At 35.9% G+C, this 17,753-nt stretch overlaps 1 protein-coding gene across 1 annotated transcript in view; it reads left to right on the top strand.

Moving 5' to 3' along the window:
• STK3 (serine/threonine kinase 3) overlaps window positions 1-17,753 on the top strand; it is a 142,260-nt gene that overhangs the window by 87,427 nt on the left and 37,080 nt on the right. Inside the window, exon 10 of the mRNA XM_048068668.2 lies at window positions 2,821-2,996. Coding sequence (XP_047924625.1) covers window positions 2,821-2,996 — 176 coding nt within the window. The remainder of the gene's footprint in view (window positions 1-2,820; window positions 2,997-17,753) is intronic.

Genomic DNA, 17,753 nt, shown 5'->3' with positions numbered 1-17,753 from the left:
TGGTAGTCACTGCATTCCATGACTTGCAAACAGTTTCACAGTACAACCTATGTTGCTTTACTCTGGCATAAGGAGTCTAAGTCTTCTGTAAAGTCAACACACAAGAGAGTCTTTGGAGGGTCTTTAAACTAGTAGCTGTCAGCCTGTCCTTTTTTCCATGAAATACTAACTAAACTTGTTCATGTTGCATTAGCTGGACATCAAAAGGAGTCTCTTTTTGCTTTGAATTACTTGTAACAATGAAATAAAATGTTAATCTTGAAATAAATTTCTGATTTTTTTTTTCCTTGCACTGGAACAAAACAAACTTTGAAACACGTCGTTTTTCAGGAATAATATTTCTGGTTTTGCATGGTAGTTTTTGTGTTTGCAGTGCATGAAAGCAGCTTTTATTCTGTTAAGTAGGTTAACTAACTGTGTACTAAATTAGAATCAGAAGCAAGTCCTAAATTCTTTTTTGTCAAATCAAGTAAAACAAGTCCTGAAAGTGTAAATTAAATATGTTTTGTTCATTTCAGGGAAATTTAATTTTCTAATCCTGCTGACCCACTTTCCTTAGTATGCATTTGATAACAAGGAATTTGGAGGGGTTGTGGTTTTTTTTTTTTTTTTAACATATGTAGGCATTCTTCTATTGCATAGGTAGGGAAGATAGTTATAACTAGCTCTAAAATGTAATGCTTGGAAATATTTAGTATTTTCTGTTACATGAGAGGAGGGAGAGTGTCCTGTAATGGGCAACATAGTGGTACTTCAGCATTTCCTACAGAGACATTGTTAATCTTGTTTAAAAGTATGTCTTAAGGATGAGACTCAAGTGCAGCAGTCTGAGCAGAAGAAAAAAATTGGATGTGAAAGGTCATCAACGTGGTGTCCTATCTTTCTTGTACGAATAGTTTCATGGGTTTTGGGAAGTCATCAGCAAGAAATAAAAAAAAAAAATAAAAAAAAATTAAAACAATGCATTGTGTTCTGATTTTACCCTCCTCTTCCTCTGTGTGCTACTACCTTCTCTTGGGTGTTTTCTGAATTTATGCATTGTTGAAGTATAAATTCTTCTATTTTTACTCTTAAGTGCTTATTTCTGTGTTTTGTGGCATCCCTGCTGCTTTCTTTTCATCCCTTCTACTGCTCCAGACTCAGGTGATCTACAAATGCCTAGGATATCTGCTCTGTGGTCTGCTAATTTCAACCTGAAGCTTAATTCCCTAAATATTTCTGTATGGTTGACAGTTGTAATTAAATAAATGATAGAGCAATGAGATAATTAAGACCTGGGATTAGAAAAGAATATGACTACAACAGAAGGAAAAACTGTTTAAAAAAAAAATGAGGCGAGAAGATGTGTATGAAAACATGGCAGAATGAATGGGGGAATCATCATGGAGTAGGAGAGAAGCAAATGGACTCCTGTACAGTAAAGCTTAGATTAATACTCGAGGCAGAAAAACACATTCAAAAACCCAGGAGAAAATATACTCCTACAGAATGATATAGAAAAGGCAGAAGGAAAAGAATAAATAAATCAACATGCTACAAAAGAGGGTTGTGCAGAAATAAGGTTTAATTAAAAAAAGCTATTAATCAGGCAGAAAAAATAGAATGAATTAAAAAATTTCAGGACAGAGAGTGGGTTATCATAAGAACAGATGATGAAATAAGAGGTGAAAGAGGAACAAAAAAAACCCCAAAAAACTAATAAAATAGTAAAAACAAACTTAAGGCCAGATGTGGAGATAGCAAGATCTAGTGATCATGAAACAGGCTCAAAAAGATATTTCCAGTATTTTTCACTGTTTAAAACTAGTGGTTTCTATAAAAGAAATCCTAATTCTTTTATTATATTTATAATTGAAATTTTTTGTAAATATTTATAATTGCAGTCCTACCTGCAATTTTTTTTTCAGCTTGGTTATTTATATTTCCCATCCTGTTTCATATTTTACTTGGAGAAAAGTATTTCATTTCTCTGTGGGATGTGTTACACTGTAAGCAAATGTGTGTTTCGTGAATCATAATGCTATGCAGAATATAGGCTCTGAGGTGACATTTCTGATATTTTAGTTATTGTTCAGTTTAGTAATTAACTTGTTTTGAAATAAAAGCAAATTTCAGTCATTCAGTGTTGTAGATATTTTCTTAAAATTTAGTTTCATGAAAAGGATATTAGAATGGGAGTTTGCAGTGATCTTGATCTGATTGGTAAAGCTCTTGCAGCTGCATACATGATGACAAAAATCCCCCAGGATTTCCACTCCATAGAGATGGGCGCTTTACAACCATCTGTAGAGTGTGATCCCATAATATGCTGAGAATCCTAAACTGGCAGTGAATTTGATGGAGTAGCATTTAGACATGGTTTGCGTGTTTTGTTTTTTTTTTTTCTCAAGTTCTAAATAACTTTTTAAGTCATACCTTGTGTGAAACTACTGGAACTTTGTTGCTTTCCTCCATGTGTATGAGGACCAGGCCTTAAAGTTAAGGGCATTCAGCACCCAAAGGGATGCTTAGCACCTTGTGTTATTCAGTTTCTATAACAACAAATAGATATCGCATGAAGTAACTTCTAATATTATTCGTGTGCAACTCTGAAATGTGTTGAACATTTCTCCACATTGTATCTTGCTACAAAATTATCATTCTTCGGCTATGAGCTTTTATGCAAAAGATCCTCAGGGGACAAATGGAGGCATGCACCACGTACGGATGACTGTATTAGTTTCTGCAAACTTGTAGAAAAATTAAAAAATGGAGTTTATTTTACAATGCAGTAAATCTTATATCTTTAAATTTTTCTTTTCTTTTTTTCTTTCAACTAAGGAAATGCTACTTCACCGCAAGTTCAAAGACCTTCTTTCATGGACTACTTTGATAAACAAGATTCCAAGAATAAAAGCCCTGAAAATTGTAATCAGAACATGCACGAACCTTATCACATATCCAAAAATGTTTTCCCTGATAACTGGAAAGTCCCTCAAGATGGAGACTTTGATTTTGTAAGTACATTTTTATACTTTTAAACATGCTGTTTGTTTTATATTTGCCAAAATAATTAATCCGATTCTAAAATTATGTTGATTACAAGCAAAATAAGTAATCTTTCAAGAATATTATCCAATTACCTAATCGTAATGTTTCATACTGGCTGTGAAATAAGTACGTTTGCTTTATGCAGGACCTTTTTAATAATGGGTGCCATGTGACATTATAAATATACTTCTTTCTAACTACAGTTTTTTTGGAAAAAGTATTTTTGGTTCTTTATAACTTAAGTTACAAGAACTTTCACATTTGACCCGGTTCCATTAAAAAAAAATTGCTACAGGTGTGGAATATTGTCATGTTTAGTGAGTATCTCAGTGAGATCATAAACATTTTAAACTGGATGGAGACATTTAATCAATATCCTTGGAGATGGTTAAGATCACTTAACAACCTGGCTTCTGCAAAATAGTGATATTATTCCAAGAGCATGTATCTCTCTATGTAGAGTTATTATATCTAACACCCATCTATCTGTTCAGGATTTTTTCTCCCCTCCATAATATGTGTAGTTTCTTTTTGCCTACATTGCAAGTTATAGCAGGGGCAAAAAAAAATTTCTAAGCTGTAATGTGTGTATATTAATTTTAGGATGCCCTCAAAGTGGCATAAATATCTCTTGTTCAGAAACCTGCAGATAATTACACCTGGTTTTTACTCATTATTTTTTTAACATTATTGAATGAATGAGTTTAGTTTATCTGCTGAAGCTTAAACATGTTCCTCACTGCAGTGCAGTAGCTAAATATGATCACATGGTACCTTTTTGAAAGTACACTTGGGATTTGGAGAAAAACATTGTGTTTAATTTTAGGTGACAGCTGTAGGTGTGGGATTTTTTTTTTCCAGTTTTCACTTACTGCATTTCTACATAAAGCTGACTCTTAAATTTTAAGCTACTGGAGGAAAGCCAGCTTAACAGCACAGTACAAGCTGTTGCTGACAGAGTTTTGATTAAGCTGGATTTTAGTTTGGGTATTTTTTTAGGCTTTTTTTTTGACCATTAGATGTAATAGTCATCCTGATAATTGACTAACAAAATAATTACTTGCATTATTCATTGGAAAATAACTGGCTGTTAGTTAAGTGGGTTTATTATAGTAGCAATAAAATTGCCCTTAAAACGATTGAAAATTCATTCTATCTTTTCCATCACTTGCTAAGAAATGCAAGCAAAAATGTTTCTTTTTTTGTAAATGCTAAAGATCCTGATTCTGTAAGTGCTTATTCATGAATACTTTGCGCATGAATAATCCTGTGGAGCTGGTTGATACTGCTTGTACATGTGAGTTTTCCTCCTGAAGTAAGAGTTTGTCCTAGAACCAAACCTGGGGGAGGTCTGATCTTCAGAAGTAACGATGCTGTGTGTGGTAGGCGAACCTTGCTGGTCGTGTTAGTGTGACTGGCATGTGCAAGGCTTTAGAAGCTGCATGATGTACAGTTTGTCCTCGAGTTCCGAAAAAGGCAGGCAGTGTTGTAAGATTTGTTGCTACAAATGATTCTGATTGAGGAACAAATAGGGTTTTAAAAAATGAATAGCTATCCACATGGGCAATGTATGTTACTTAGTTTTGTGGGAGATTTGGTTTTAAGCACGACAAAATCCAAATACTTCGATGGGTAAGCCAGCCTAAGAAAGAGTTTAGGAAGACTTATCAATAATGGATGCACTGTTCAGAGTAGCCCACTAAAGGAATACGTTTCTCAGAAACATGTGGTACCAGCTGATGTCACACAGGATACTGGTTTTAACAGCCTGCTGGTTTGAACCATAGGCAATTATTATTTATTTATACATTTTAGAAGGACTTCCCTTTATCTTCTAGTCAGTGAGTGGCAATATTGGTAAGTGGCCTGCGAGAGAGTTTCTGAAAGGCCAAGTCAGTGGGCAGCATGCATAATACATTGTCTACTTTTTATAAGATCATCATGAATGTTTTAAGCTGCTGACATGAAGTCTTTAAACAGTTCTTGAAAGGGATAAATAATGAAAACTTTTTGTACTAAATCATTCTGTTCTCTTTTGGTTGGAGTTAGCTTTAATGGGATCTAGAAAGGGATCCTGACATTAAATGCTGACAGTCATCATTTTATTTAAAGAAGGGATTAACACACTGGAATTAAGGTATAAATGAACAAAATCTAACTTACTGGTAGTATACTCTCATAGTACTCTATCTCTCTATATAGAAGGGGGTTGTCTAAGTTGGAGGTAACCTAACTTGTTTGCTTGAATGATACCATTTTCCGCTGACAGCTTTCTTAACCATGTACCCTTGTAAGCCACACATAGCGTGCCAGCTCTGGCAGCCAGCAAGCACTTTACTTGAGAGCATGGAGTGAGACAGTGCCATGCTGAGAAGTGGTATTTGAATGTATTGCATAGAAAGACTTTGAAGTTTATTAGTGTATAGGTCTCTTACAGCATAAAATGGAGAAGCAAAAATGCTACAGAGAGAATGGTAGGAGGGAGAAGGTAACAGGATGAGGAAACGATCCTTATCATTCCTTGCAATTAATCAGTTTGCTTATTTCTCTGTATAAAGTGAGACCTGCAGAATTAGGAGACAGTTCTGGGCAAACAGTATGTTTGCTTTAGGTCTCAGTGATACTTTATCCTATTAGAATTACTAGTATATTCTACTGTTTTAATAAAACAATAAACAGTTATTTAATTTTGCTAAAACAGACATATAATGCAGAAATAGCAGTTAGCCTTACGCACTTGCTAATGTTTTTAGGTAACGTAAATAAGTGATGCAGGAAATTCTTCTCATAAAGTGGATAAATGAATGTATAAAATGATGCAAAATGAATTTAGCACTAAGTCTGGTTTGAAAGTTTTTGTGTGTGTAGTTTTCTGTTCTGACATAAATGTTTTAAGAACTACTTGCCAATGAAAACAAGAGACTTTTCCAAGAAAATAAGATGCTCTGGTCACCAATCTGAACTTTAAAAAAAAAAAAGCTAGCAGCATTTTTTTCTTCTGAAAGTACGTATTTACACTTTGTTTTTCACTGTTTCAAGTCCATCTGCTTTGAAAATCAAAAGCTGCTCTTGCTATTTTTTAACTGATATGCCATATGGGAGTTCGAGATCCCTCTCTCTCCTGTGGACTGTTGGTCCTGATGGCCCTCAGTTTCTTGATCAGTCCGTGCTAGTTACTGAAGTCATGTTCCATGAATTGGTGAGAAAAAGTTGCCACTGCAGACTTTCAAGTTTTGCTTTGTACTGAATCAGGTATATTATAAAATATAAATAAAATAAATAAAAAATATAAATAAAAAATAATAAATAAATAAAAATAAAAAATATAAATAAAATAAAATATAAAAATATATTATAAAAAAACTTCTAACTATACTTAATTCTGAAACTGTACATCACCTGGAATATTATGTTCTTCCAAATGTACCCTATCATGTATGCTTTGGGACAAGGATGTTGTTTTCCATGAACAACAGGTGGGGATTGTTGTTGGTGTTGTTTACTACATTTCTTCTTGCTTTAAAAAAAAGAAAAAAGCATTCTTCAGTGTTCTCTTTTCTGTGACCAGGAACTTGTATAGGGTTGGAGGGTTGGATTTTTGAATCATCGCTTTCAGTTATTCTATGGTCTACATATGTTGTCTCATGGTAAATTCTGAAAACCTCAAAATATGCCTCTTTGATGTTAGTCAATCTCAGGTAAATGCATTTCTGGTGAAGTACTTGTACGTATCACTTCAGCATTTAGAAAAGGGAGTGTTCAAGGTATAAATCTTACAAAAAGAGACCAGTGCTTGTTGAAACTTCAGCCTTTATTAAAATTTGAATATATACTTCACGCTCAAACATCACTGGGTTTTAGTTTTCAGTGATTACTTCTGACCATAGGCATTCATTTTATTTACATGCTTCCTTATTTTTAAGGCGTGCAGCAAATAACAAAATTAAAGCAGTATTTTAAACCTTAATCTGCTCGGTTTTATTTGGGGTTAAGTGATGTTTTATTCACAGCAAACCTTGATGTCAACAATATACTACTCCTTATGAGGAGAAGTGGAGAAGTGGCATAATGTCTTTGAAGAAGTAATAATGATACTCACGGAAATGTTAATGATGTATGATATAAGCAGCTTTTCATAATGAATCTTAACTATTTAACGGGCCTACTTCTAGTCTTTCTGCCTCACAGCTCACAAGACTGTTGTTTGGAACAGCGTACCAAATTATACTGAATGATGTGGTGCTTGTTTTGACTGCCTAAGCGACCAGTCCTTTTAGGAACAGATTTTTTTTTATAGGTGTTGGGCATTTGAATAACCCTATTGCTATTATGATGGTAGTTTTCCATCAGATATGTTCATGCCGGAGAGAAGTGTGTATTAAATGAGCAGTATAACTAAAGGTGTCATGGAAGCAGCTTGCTCAGATTTATCCTTTTGCTGTTCTCAGTTCAAGACGTTGTGGTGTTTTGTATATAGCTATTGTCTTTTTTTTAATGTATCTTATATGAAAGTTTTCACCAAAAAATACAGTGAACTTTTAATAAGCAAAAAAAGTTTGAAACTTCAAATGTGGGGAAAAACAGATAAAATTTAGCTTGCAAGACTAATTTGCTATATTTATGCTTTGTCAATTGACCTGCTTCTTATATTTTTACTGTATCATAACATTTTACCGCTCATGAAGATATGAAATTGCTGTGTAGAACCTCCTGACCTGATTGCTGTGTAAAACCTCCTGATGTGTGTTAGTGTGGGACACGATGTTAACAAAGGGTTTACATGCACTACAATGAAGTGATATCTAATTGATGATAACCTGTGAGTGGACACTACTTAGAATGAGGTGCCAAACTTCATTTGCATCGATTCAATGTACAATTTCATTTGAAATGAAAAAATATTTACTTTTTATTTTTAAAATGTTGATGATAAAATGTTAAAAGGCAAATCTATTTACTATAGCAATGCTAGGGTAATGATTTCTGTCGTTAGTAGAATTATTTCCAAACAGGAATGGTATCCAGATTGTTAAATATTAAACAGTGAACATGTAGATCATGTTTTCCAGTAACTACAGTATCATGTTTAAGTAGATGCATTTTGGGTGACTTAAAGATTCTGGAACAGCAACAAAAATTTGAAAAGCCATCTGTTACTCTAGGCAGAATATTTTCCTGAGTTTTAACCAGATCAAATTCTTCAGAGCATAATCATTGTGAAATAATAATATTGCAAATACTGAGTATTTTAGTTATCATTTACAAATGTACAATGTGACAATTTATTCACTAAAAATTCAATACCATAAAATAACTGAAAGCCACACAAAATTTAATGAAAACTTCATTAATGAAGCCAAGCAGATCTAGCCTAGCCTGATCTTCATTGGAAATGCCTCTCTATCCAAAATCTTGGCTGTATTTAGTCTGATTTTATTTAAGCAGCAGATGAGTTTGTTGATACAGTCTTCTTTCTAATTAATGGGAATGAATGTATTTCATTTAGTTTCAACCATTTCAGACCCTTCTTGAAGTCATGAAAATTTTAAATGAAGTATTAACATAGATTCATTCTGCTTTATTTTTACTTAGTTGTATATCGTGAAGCATTTCCAGATGCTGACAGGAAGAACATCAGAAAATAGAGATATCTGTGTCGTGTTTTCTTAACTGAGGAAATAAACTTAGGTTTTTGGTTCATGTGGTCTGTACGCAGATGAGATAAACAGAAGACTACTTACCGTGTCATATCATTAGCAAAAGTACTGTGAATTGGTGTCAGCAATTAGTCTGTGTGCAGAATTTTGTTCACTCCTGTTCAGAGACACCGCACAGATGAGAGAGACTGTGAAACGAGTATAATGCATATAATGCACTTTATCTAGATCGTTGTGTGAGGACAGTGTGAACTTCAGCACTGGGGATTTTCTGAGCCTCTGGTAATAGAAAGCCAGTACAGAAGCTTCTTGTGTGTTGAGTGGTTATTTAAAATAATAAAAGGTGTGGGGGTAATTCAGTGGGAGGAGTGCTGTCGGTGCTAGGAGTTCAGTGTGGATAACTTGCAAGCCATGGCCATGGTTTATTCCGCTGTATCATACAGCTGTGCGGGAGGTCAGTAGGGGAGATTGTGCTGGCCTGACATGTAAACTGAAAATGTAAATTTTTTTTTCCCTTAGGCAAAGAGAACAGACCAACCTATTAAATTTTTAGTTTTTAATTCTGCAAGTCAAATACCGACTGATTTAGTTAAATCCTGTTTATATATTCTAACAACAGAAAGGGAATTATTATTAGAAGAAAGTGGGGGAATATACTACATGAGCAAAGTGTTTCTCTGAGTGATATTGAATATACGATCTTTTCTCTTTGAAAATGCTCCTTCCCTAATTATTCTAGATGTAAGTAATGGAAAATCAAGCCTAATAATTTGGTCTTAAACATGAATGAATTATTTAGGCTGTAAACAGAATCCATCCTTTCTGTTTGTCTTAACTTGTAGCATTATTTTAAAGCTGCTACTCTGATCACTAAATCATTCACGCCAAAGTGCTGGCACTGTACTTCTGCAGTTTTAGAAGGTGAATATGAATTTTGTATCCTAAAAGTGAACAGAAGACACCTCTCCAGAACAAAAAGCTTTTTGACATTCTTATTTGTGAATAACAGGATTATGTATTTTTACTTATCATTCACACATCCTCTGAGGATGAGACAAGAACTCAAAGGCTTAAATTGCAGCAGTGTATTTTGAAGCTAAGCAGCGAGAAGAACGTCTGATGGAATAACAAACTGCTACAGTCGGTTGCCTCAGAGGGTTACAGAAGTTGTCACTATTGCCTGTTAAAGACCTGGTCAGATAAACATGTCAGGAATAGTTTTGGTGTAGAGTTAATCATGCTTGGAGCAGACAACTGTTGTAGATGACCTTCTCCTATAAATGTCTCCAACAGCCTTAAATCCTATGAGGATTTAAGCTACTGCTGGTGGCTGAACTTTGTAATCATAAAAAATTTTGAGAACACATAGGTCACTACAAGCTCAAGCTTTCAAAAATAGTCACATACCTAATCTGTTTATTAGGCGTCTCAGTATTTTGGAGGATCTAGACCTTGGGTAACCTTGACAATTTTTGCAATTAGCAGTCAACTAGTGTTTCCAAACATGAGTCTGCCTCTGGAAAATTTCAGCCAAGATTCGGTGAGTAAAACTTAACAGGGTTTAAAACTTAAAACTTAACCTGAAAGCTTAAAGCATTCCTGCTATCTTCATATTTTTATCGTGTCAAATAGTTTCAGTGTGCAAAGTATTTTTTTTTAATTATAAAGTAGCTTCTAGTTGACAATGCACTACAAAATTTGTTTTTCAACCAATTTTCAAATTCTTGGTTTAGAGTTAAGAATGAAACTGCTTTACTCCAGAGTCTAAATTTAAAAACCTAAAAAGGTCTAGCTTCCTTTTTTTCTCCCCCTCATTAGTTCAAATAGAGTCTGAAGTGTAGTTATAGCGTATATATTTAGTTACACAGTATGCCTGTAATTTATGCGTAGTTTGAAGAGAACAAATGAAAGGAATGAGTGAATCCGATGAGCTGGGACAGCAGTGCAGGTTAAAGGAGCGCTTGTTTCCATAATAACCAACTGCTTGTGCCTCTCGGAGACCCTTGGAAAGGCCTGGTAATGGGCACAGCCCAGAAAGAGCTTTGCAATACTTGGGGAAAAACAGTTCTGGTTGGATAAGTTTTAGAGAATGCTTTTTTGTGCATCTAAACAGTTCAGTTTCTGATCTCTGTATTCTGTTTTCTCTCTCATAAAAAAAAAAAAAAAAAAACGGGGTGGTGGTGGTGGTATTTAATCCAAATACTTTCCATGTTGCATAAATGACTATTAATGACAGGACAGCGTACCGCACTGTTGTGTATAATGTCTGATCCCCAGAGTGAGTGCTGACACCAAGGGGTGCGCGTGTCATTTTGTGGGATTCAGCTGAGTTCCTTAAAACCGTCTCTATGAAAGCATCATGCACGCTTACCACCAAGAAACAAAATCTGTTCTCCTACTCTTTGGTATGATGATTAATGATAATGAAAAGGGGTAAAAATAAAACTTGCCTCAGGAGAGTGGGCGATTGGAATTTTGCAAGACTGTTTTAAGTTAATTTTTTGTACCTCCTTAGTTTTGAAGAGGGTTTCCTCATTATGTGGTTTGGTAAAGAGCATGGGGTATTTTTTTTTCTTTTCTTCAGTTAAGCATTTATGTTTTGTTTGTTTGTTTATTTTACTGGACTCAAATAGGAGCATGAGAACTTGTCAGATAGCATTCTAGCAATTTAAGAGTAAAATTTTGGATTAGTTTAGTATCTGTGTGGCCAACTCTCAATAATCAAGAAGCTCGTATTAGATTTCTGTGCCTTGTGTTTTGATCGGCAGCCAATAAGTACCATGTGTAGACTACATATTAAGCATGGATGATAACAATATTACATAAACAAAACACTAGAAATTAAATGTCTGATATTTAATACTATTGAGCTTTATGAAGAACTGAAAAATTTCTATGTGGTTTTTGTTTGCAAGTAATGTGGAATTTGAAGGAAGACTTTTTGCATTAAGACATCCAAATAGAGGGCTCTTAATACTTGGAGTTCTTTGTTATTTGGAATTAACGTCTGTAGACATCTGATTAGACTGGACTTTGCACACATGTGCCAAAAACAGGGATTGCCCAGAATATTTTGCTTTACATGTACGTTTTAATTCTTTTCTTATGATTTGCATAATTCAGAGGGGAAAAAAGGGAATTCCTACGAAACTTGAAAACAAAATCTTTCTGTAAGAATATTTTTATATTCTATAAAATGATTCCTATAAAAATTCTGATTTGCTTGTATTTTATTAATGTGTGAAATGTTTAAATTAAAGTGATCTAAACGTCATACTTTTACCCTAGAACTCTGCCTAAAGATACCTCATAGCCCATATTTACTTTTATTTTGAGTTGTACCATTGCTATGCACTAGTCAATTTAATTTTGGTTAAAGAAAAAAGAAAGTGAGCGTTTTTACAGAGATGTGTAAAGCCATAAGGTGATTGTTTAGAGACTTGATTTTTTTTTTTTTCCTATTCATTGTTGTTAATTGAGTCTGGATAAAAAGTGTACTTCGTGGACAACACCGGTCCCTAGCAAGGTGGAAAACATGATATAAAATCACCCAAGTAGAGGGTAAAAAAATACAGAATGAAATTGGCAAGTTCTTGTACTTATTTTCTAGTGTTGTATGAGTAACAATTCAAAAATAAAACCATACATGCCCAGTATGTGAAGCTGTAGCTATTGACAAACCCTCTCTTGAAGGGTTAATCTCATACTTGCTAAAGTCAGTGACAAAGTTCCTATTGACAGCCATGTTAACTTTAGATGTCCAGAGTATTTGAGAGAAATCACGTTCATTTGTTTGCCTAAATGTGAAACTGCATTTGGATCTAGGGTTGGAAATTACACAGCTTGTAATGTTTCTCCTAGTGTCACTTAGTTTAGAGCACGTGCGCCTGGTTCCTAGGAAATAAATGCCTGAAGAACTAACGCTTATGTAGCATCTACTTCAAGATCTTTGTATTACTGATGCTTATATTTGTGTTGAGAGTAGGAGTTATACAGACATAAGAATGTTAGTAAGAAAACTTAGTTTCTGAATGTAAGTAAGAGGCACCAGGGCAAAGTTGTGCTCTAGGAAAGCTCTGAAGTTAGAGTAACATGGTTTCTAGCTGTTTCAAAAAGCTGCTTGATGCTGAGAACCCTAACAATGTTTCCCTGACAGCTTTCAGTGTGCCATAGTGAGAGCTAAAAGAAGTTAGTTTAAACTATTTTGAAGAATTTAACTTATTTTATTTACATTGGAGCGGACCAGGGTCATGGGCTAGGGCTCTGGTAGCTGTGAAGCAAGAATTTTGCAAACTGTGCAGCCTTGGGTGCACGATATTATCATCAGCATGTTGTAGTGCTTATAGATGTGAATTAGTTCGAACTTTTTATAAACATGTTTGATTTTTTTTTCCCTCATGGTGTCACTACAGGCCAATATATTTAGATGTTTTTTATATTTGGATGTTCTTCTTTCAAGAAAGAATGGGAAAAAAATGTTCTTTGAAGATGCTTGCAGACCAGACTTCCCCATCACCCCAGAAAGTTCTCTTGGATCCAAAACTTTCTGTTAGTCCCAAAATTACTTTCTCTTTTCTTTTGTTGTATCCTCGTTGAAGATTGTGCTTTTTGGCATAGGGAATTACTTTAACAAGTGTGTGAATGGAAGTGGAGGCTATCTTAATGGGAGTTCTTTGGGCATCAGTCCCACTGGAACCTGTAGGGGAGGTACTTACATTTTCTGAAGGCGATTCATGTGTTTCTAAAGTAAACATTCTTTTTCTCCAGTATGAAAAGGAAAATTTATGGAAGGTAACAACCAAAATAAACACTAATAAAGGAAAGAAAATTTACGTGTACTCTGTGAACAGGATTGCATTTATGTTGAGCTTATTCCTATTAAAATTCTGAGGGACAAAGTGAAACAATATCAAAAGTTTCTGTACTCAGGATTCTCTTCTAGAGTAGGTTTGGACACATTCTGAAGAGCTTTTTTTTTTTTTTTTCACTCAAAGTGCTGTAAGTTTGGTGTATATAAAGTGCAAAGCTTAATGTTAAGAATGGAGCACAGGACTATGTCTCCACATAGCTGCAGTGTTGGTTGTTATTACTTTCACAGAATGGCTGTTTATTTTTAGTTCAAATTACCTGTACTTCATTGTCATCCATACGTGAGAACATGCACCTCTACAAGACACATAAGAACTAAAGATAAGAACTAGTATCCAGATACCATTCCTGGTGATAGACTAGTGGTAGCTCCGTGGTGCTTGTGATGTGCGTGTATAAGATGGAATGGGCTTTTTAGTTTGCTTTTGCAAAGTTAGAAATTTTGTGGCTATTTCTATATTTCTATCTTTCTGAAGAGTTTCCGTTAACTCATGGAATACTACTGCGAGTCAAGATAGAGTCTGATGTAAGTAAGCCTTATATTCAGGCAAATTCAATTAAAGTAACAAAGGCATTAAATTTAAAAACTGAAGTTAATGCTGGTCCTTTGGGATTTTGTGTGTGACTAATTATTCACTGAGATGTGAACACCTGTGTGCACCCCACCAGCTGTGTTACTTGAGAGAAACAGAGGAGAAAGTGGTAGGAGTGTGTTCGTCACCTCACAGCTTGAGATATCTCTCTCTGTATAATCTTGTGCTCTACTTTTGCTCATCCTTTTGCTCTACTGTTTTATGTGTTGTCTCTTGAGCCAGTTAACTTTCCTTTTCATGGGTTTCAAACAGGCCTGGTTTGCTGTGATTGGTTTTCCCTACGTCAAGTACTCTGACAAAGCACAGCAGGTTTGAGTGGTACTGCAATCCAGAGCCCTTTGAAGCAATGCGGTTACGGCCAAATAACGCTCCTTTCACTTATACTCGGTGGTTTACAGGGTTAAACCCTCAAATCATGTAGCACCCTTTTATTACGAAACAGCAAAGCAAACAAACCAACAAAAAATAAGTTTGCAGAGGAAAGGAAATGGAAAGAGGGGTTGCTTCTGAAGAGGAAATCGTGAAGGATGTGGGGAAGGAGCGGTGGGTGTGCCAGGCCTGGTGTTACTGAGCGCCTCCGCAGCCTGTGAAACTGGAGAGCCTTGCCTTCTCCTCACGGCTGGTGACACCACGGCAGCTGCCCACTGATCATCTCAGAGGTGGGCTAATTCGAAACTCCAGGGGAAAACACATTGGAAACAGTGGTTAGTTTGAAACTACCTGACCTGTTTTCCATGTTTTAAAGAGCTGTTGCTACGGCAACAGCAGCTCGCAGAGGACGAGCGCTGCCGAGTTTGAGGTTGGCAGTCATGGGCGTGCGGAGGGGGCGTTTCGCTTCCAACACCGAGCTGTGGTCCCTGCCCACAGCTTTTACAGATACCACTGCTACCCCAGACCTAGCACGGATACAGGAGAAAGCATGTTACCTAAATCCTAATGGAGCAGTTTACTAATCTGTCTTGATTTCAACTCATTCTTCCTTTGTTCATCTCCCTCTTATGGCCTGCTTCCCGAAATAGATCACCACCAAAGAACAGTAGTTACCATATCCTGTGGTCCTCAAGCTGCCCTGTCACCAAACACCAGGATCATTGTTCTGCAATTCCGTGTCCCATGTTATGGAAGTCAGCAAATGTAAGCTGTGTTTGACCATGGGTTAGGGAGAAATTAATTCCAGAGCTGAGATGCCTTCACTGAAAAATAGCCTGACAGTTTTAATCAGTGAATTGCTATCTGAAATGCCTCTGCTGCTGGCAGTTGCCATTGTAACATATGGGGGAGAGAAGATTTTGCAGATGGCCAATTCAAAAAACTATTTTACAGCTTTAAATTGAAAATCAGTGCAGTGAACTTCACCTGACATCTGGAGGGTACTGTGCATATTGTGAAAACAGTCACTGAGTAGGTGGACAACAATACAGTATGCTAACAGAGATGTTTGTCTAGTAGAGGTGTAATCCAATTTTCAATTTACTGCATTTTTTTTATTATGGAGTGAGAAAAGCAACTGTAGCATGATCCATGTCTGAAAGGAAAATGCATTCTTGCCGAGCACAGATTTTAAGAGGAGACCTAGTCATAACTACAACTTGGATAACCAGGAGCGGTTGGGAGTCCAACAAAACACCTTAAGTGTAGTAATCCTAGAGCTTCTGCCTTACTGAGTGGGAGCTAAGAGAAGAAAGAACACTAGCTGCTTTTTTTCAAATCTCTAAAATTTCAAACTTGCCCATGTAGAGCCATCGATTGAAAACCTGCATCTACCTCTAACAAGCAATTTATAAGCATAAACATGAGAGTGCTGTTTTTCCCAGTTAGCAAAAAAACAAACAGCACAGACAAACAATGTCACAATTGTGAATGATTGTCAACTAAAGTAATCTCATCAAATGAATAAAGTGTTAAAAGAAAAAAAAAGAGACACCGTTGAGATGCTGATCCAGATCACAGTGTCTTCAGATGCTGAGTAAGTATATTGACTAGTAGAGAGAGGAAATCAAAAAGAGGAATAAAATACTGTGAGTCTGGGTGGAAGGGACAGGGAAGAGAAGGAAATGAGGAAGATCATGGTTAGTTTTTCCAATCCCTGCTCATGGGATTGGATTAATCTGAGCTGGTCCCACAGAGGTTTTTCTCTGAACAAGCAGCCTTGAGCCTTAGTCATTGTGGCAGGGTCAGCCCAACCCAGCCTTCAGTGCAGTAGTGCATATGTAACAGTTGCCACTTGAGTGTATTAAAATGCATGTTGTGAGATGAGATAGGAGCCGATTAGGTAAGACTTGAGAGTTCAAGTGTCAGTTATTTCTGCTTCCATGAGAAATGGCACTAGCCTCAGAATGCCTATGCATTTTTTTAACGTGCTATCAGTAAGTTCTTGTGAAACACGTGCTAGAAGAAAATGTCAATTATAAATAGTTTATATCCCAGAAGAAGCTGAATAGAATTTTGCACAACCAAGCAGTTGTTCATTCATAAACCCCGGGCATTTTCAGTTTACCCAGTACATAACGTCTGCTGAAGGAAACAGAGAAAGCATTGCAAATACTTAGATTAGATAACTTTCTGATGTGTTATGTATTATCTCAAATCATTCATAATTTCATGTTTAATACTGAAGTTAAGGGTTTTGTTGGCATGTCTAGACTTTCTTAATGTTCTCTTCTGACCATAAAACTTACCAAAAGGTGTTGAGGGCTAATTGGAAAGGAAGATATATAGTTGTTTTACTTATATCTGGATTCCAAAATTGTCTGAGGGTAGAGACTCCACACCTTCTAGGCAATCTAGTTCAGTATATGAACACACACACACTACACTGATCGTGACTTGTACAACATTTTTCGTAATGTTTGCCTTCATAAAACAAAACAAAACAAAAAAAACCCTACACTTTTTCCTTTCACTATATATGTTTGAAAACGTACTACTGACCTTTCAGCAGCTCTATAAATTAAATTTTTATTTCCACAGTTTTAGATAAAATTGTCATCCATGCAGATTGAGTCTGGTAGGGTTTTTCTTTAAGCAGAGACTTCATCAAGAGAATTTTTTGCTTCACTGAAGCAGTGCTACATCTATTCAGAATCACTCCTTTATGTATTAGTAGGATGTACCAAGTGATTCAAATTTTTCTTTTACTAATTAGGGAGAAAGGTTTTATGTTTGGTAGGGCAACAGTAATGCAAATCCAGGCCCTCTGTTTGAACAGCAAGTTCAGAGTTGGTAGGCCCAGAGCTGTGCAACGTGTTAAGGTGTGTGGCACATGAGTCATCACTGCTGTGCATGCCAAAAAGGCCTCTTATGCTGAAATGGAAAATGGTGAGATCAGTGATAAACTTGAGTTTTCTTTGATGCATATATAAACATGCATGCACGCATACATATATATAGAAAAAATCCAATATAAACTTAGGCCACTGGTGACCTAAGACTGCTATAGAGACTACAAGCTGAGACTGGCTAACTGTGAATTGAAGTATGAAAGCTCTTTGACACAAATAGAGATGTCTCAGTTACAACGATGGAGAAAACTATCCAAAAACGTGAACGAAATAGTTTAGACCCTCTGCTGCTTGTAGCTTGTTGCTCCTCTCTGTGTTATTCT

This window comes from Anser cygnoides, chromosome 2 (genome assembly GCF_040182565.1).
Source record: "Anser cygnoides isolate HZ-2024a breed goose chromosome 2, Taihu_goose_T2T_genome, whole genome shotgun sequence".
In the NCBI taxonomy this organism is placed as follows: domain Eukaryota; kingdom Metazoa; phylum Chordata; class Aves; order Anseriformes; family Anatidae; genus Anser; species Anser cygnoides.
The sequence above is the reverse complement of the archived record's forward strand: the minus strand, read 5'-3'. Positions and strand labels throughout refer to the sequence as shown.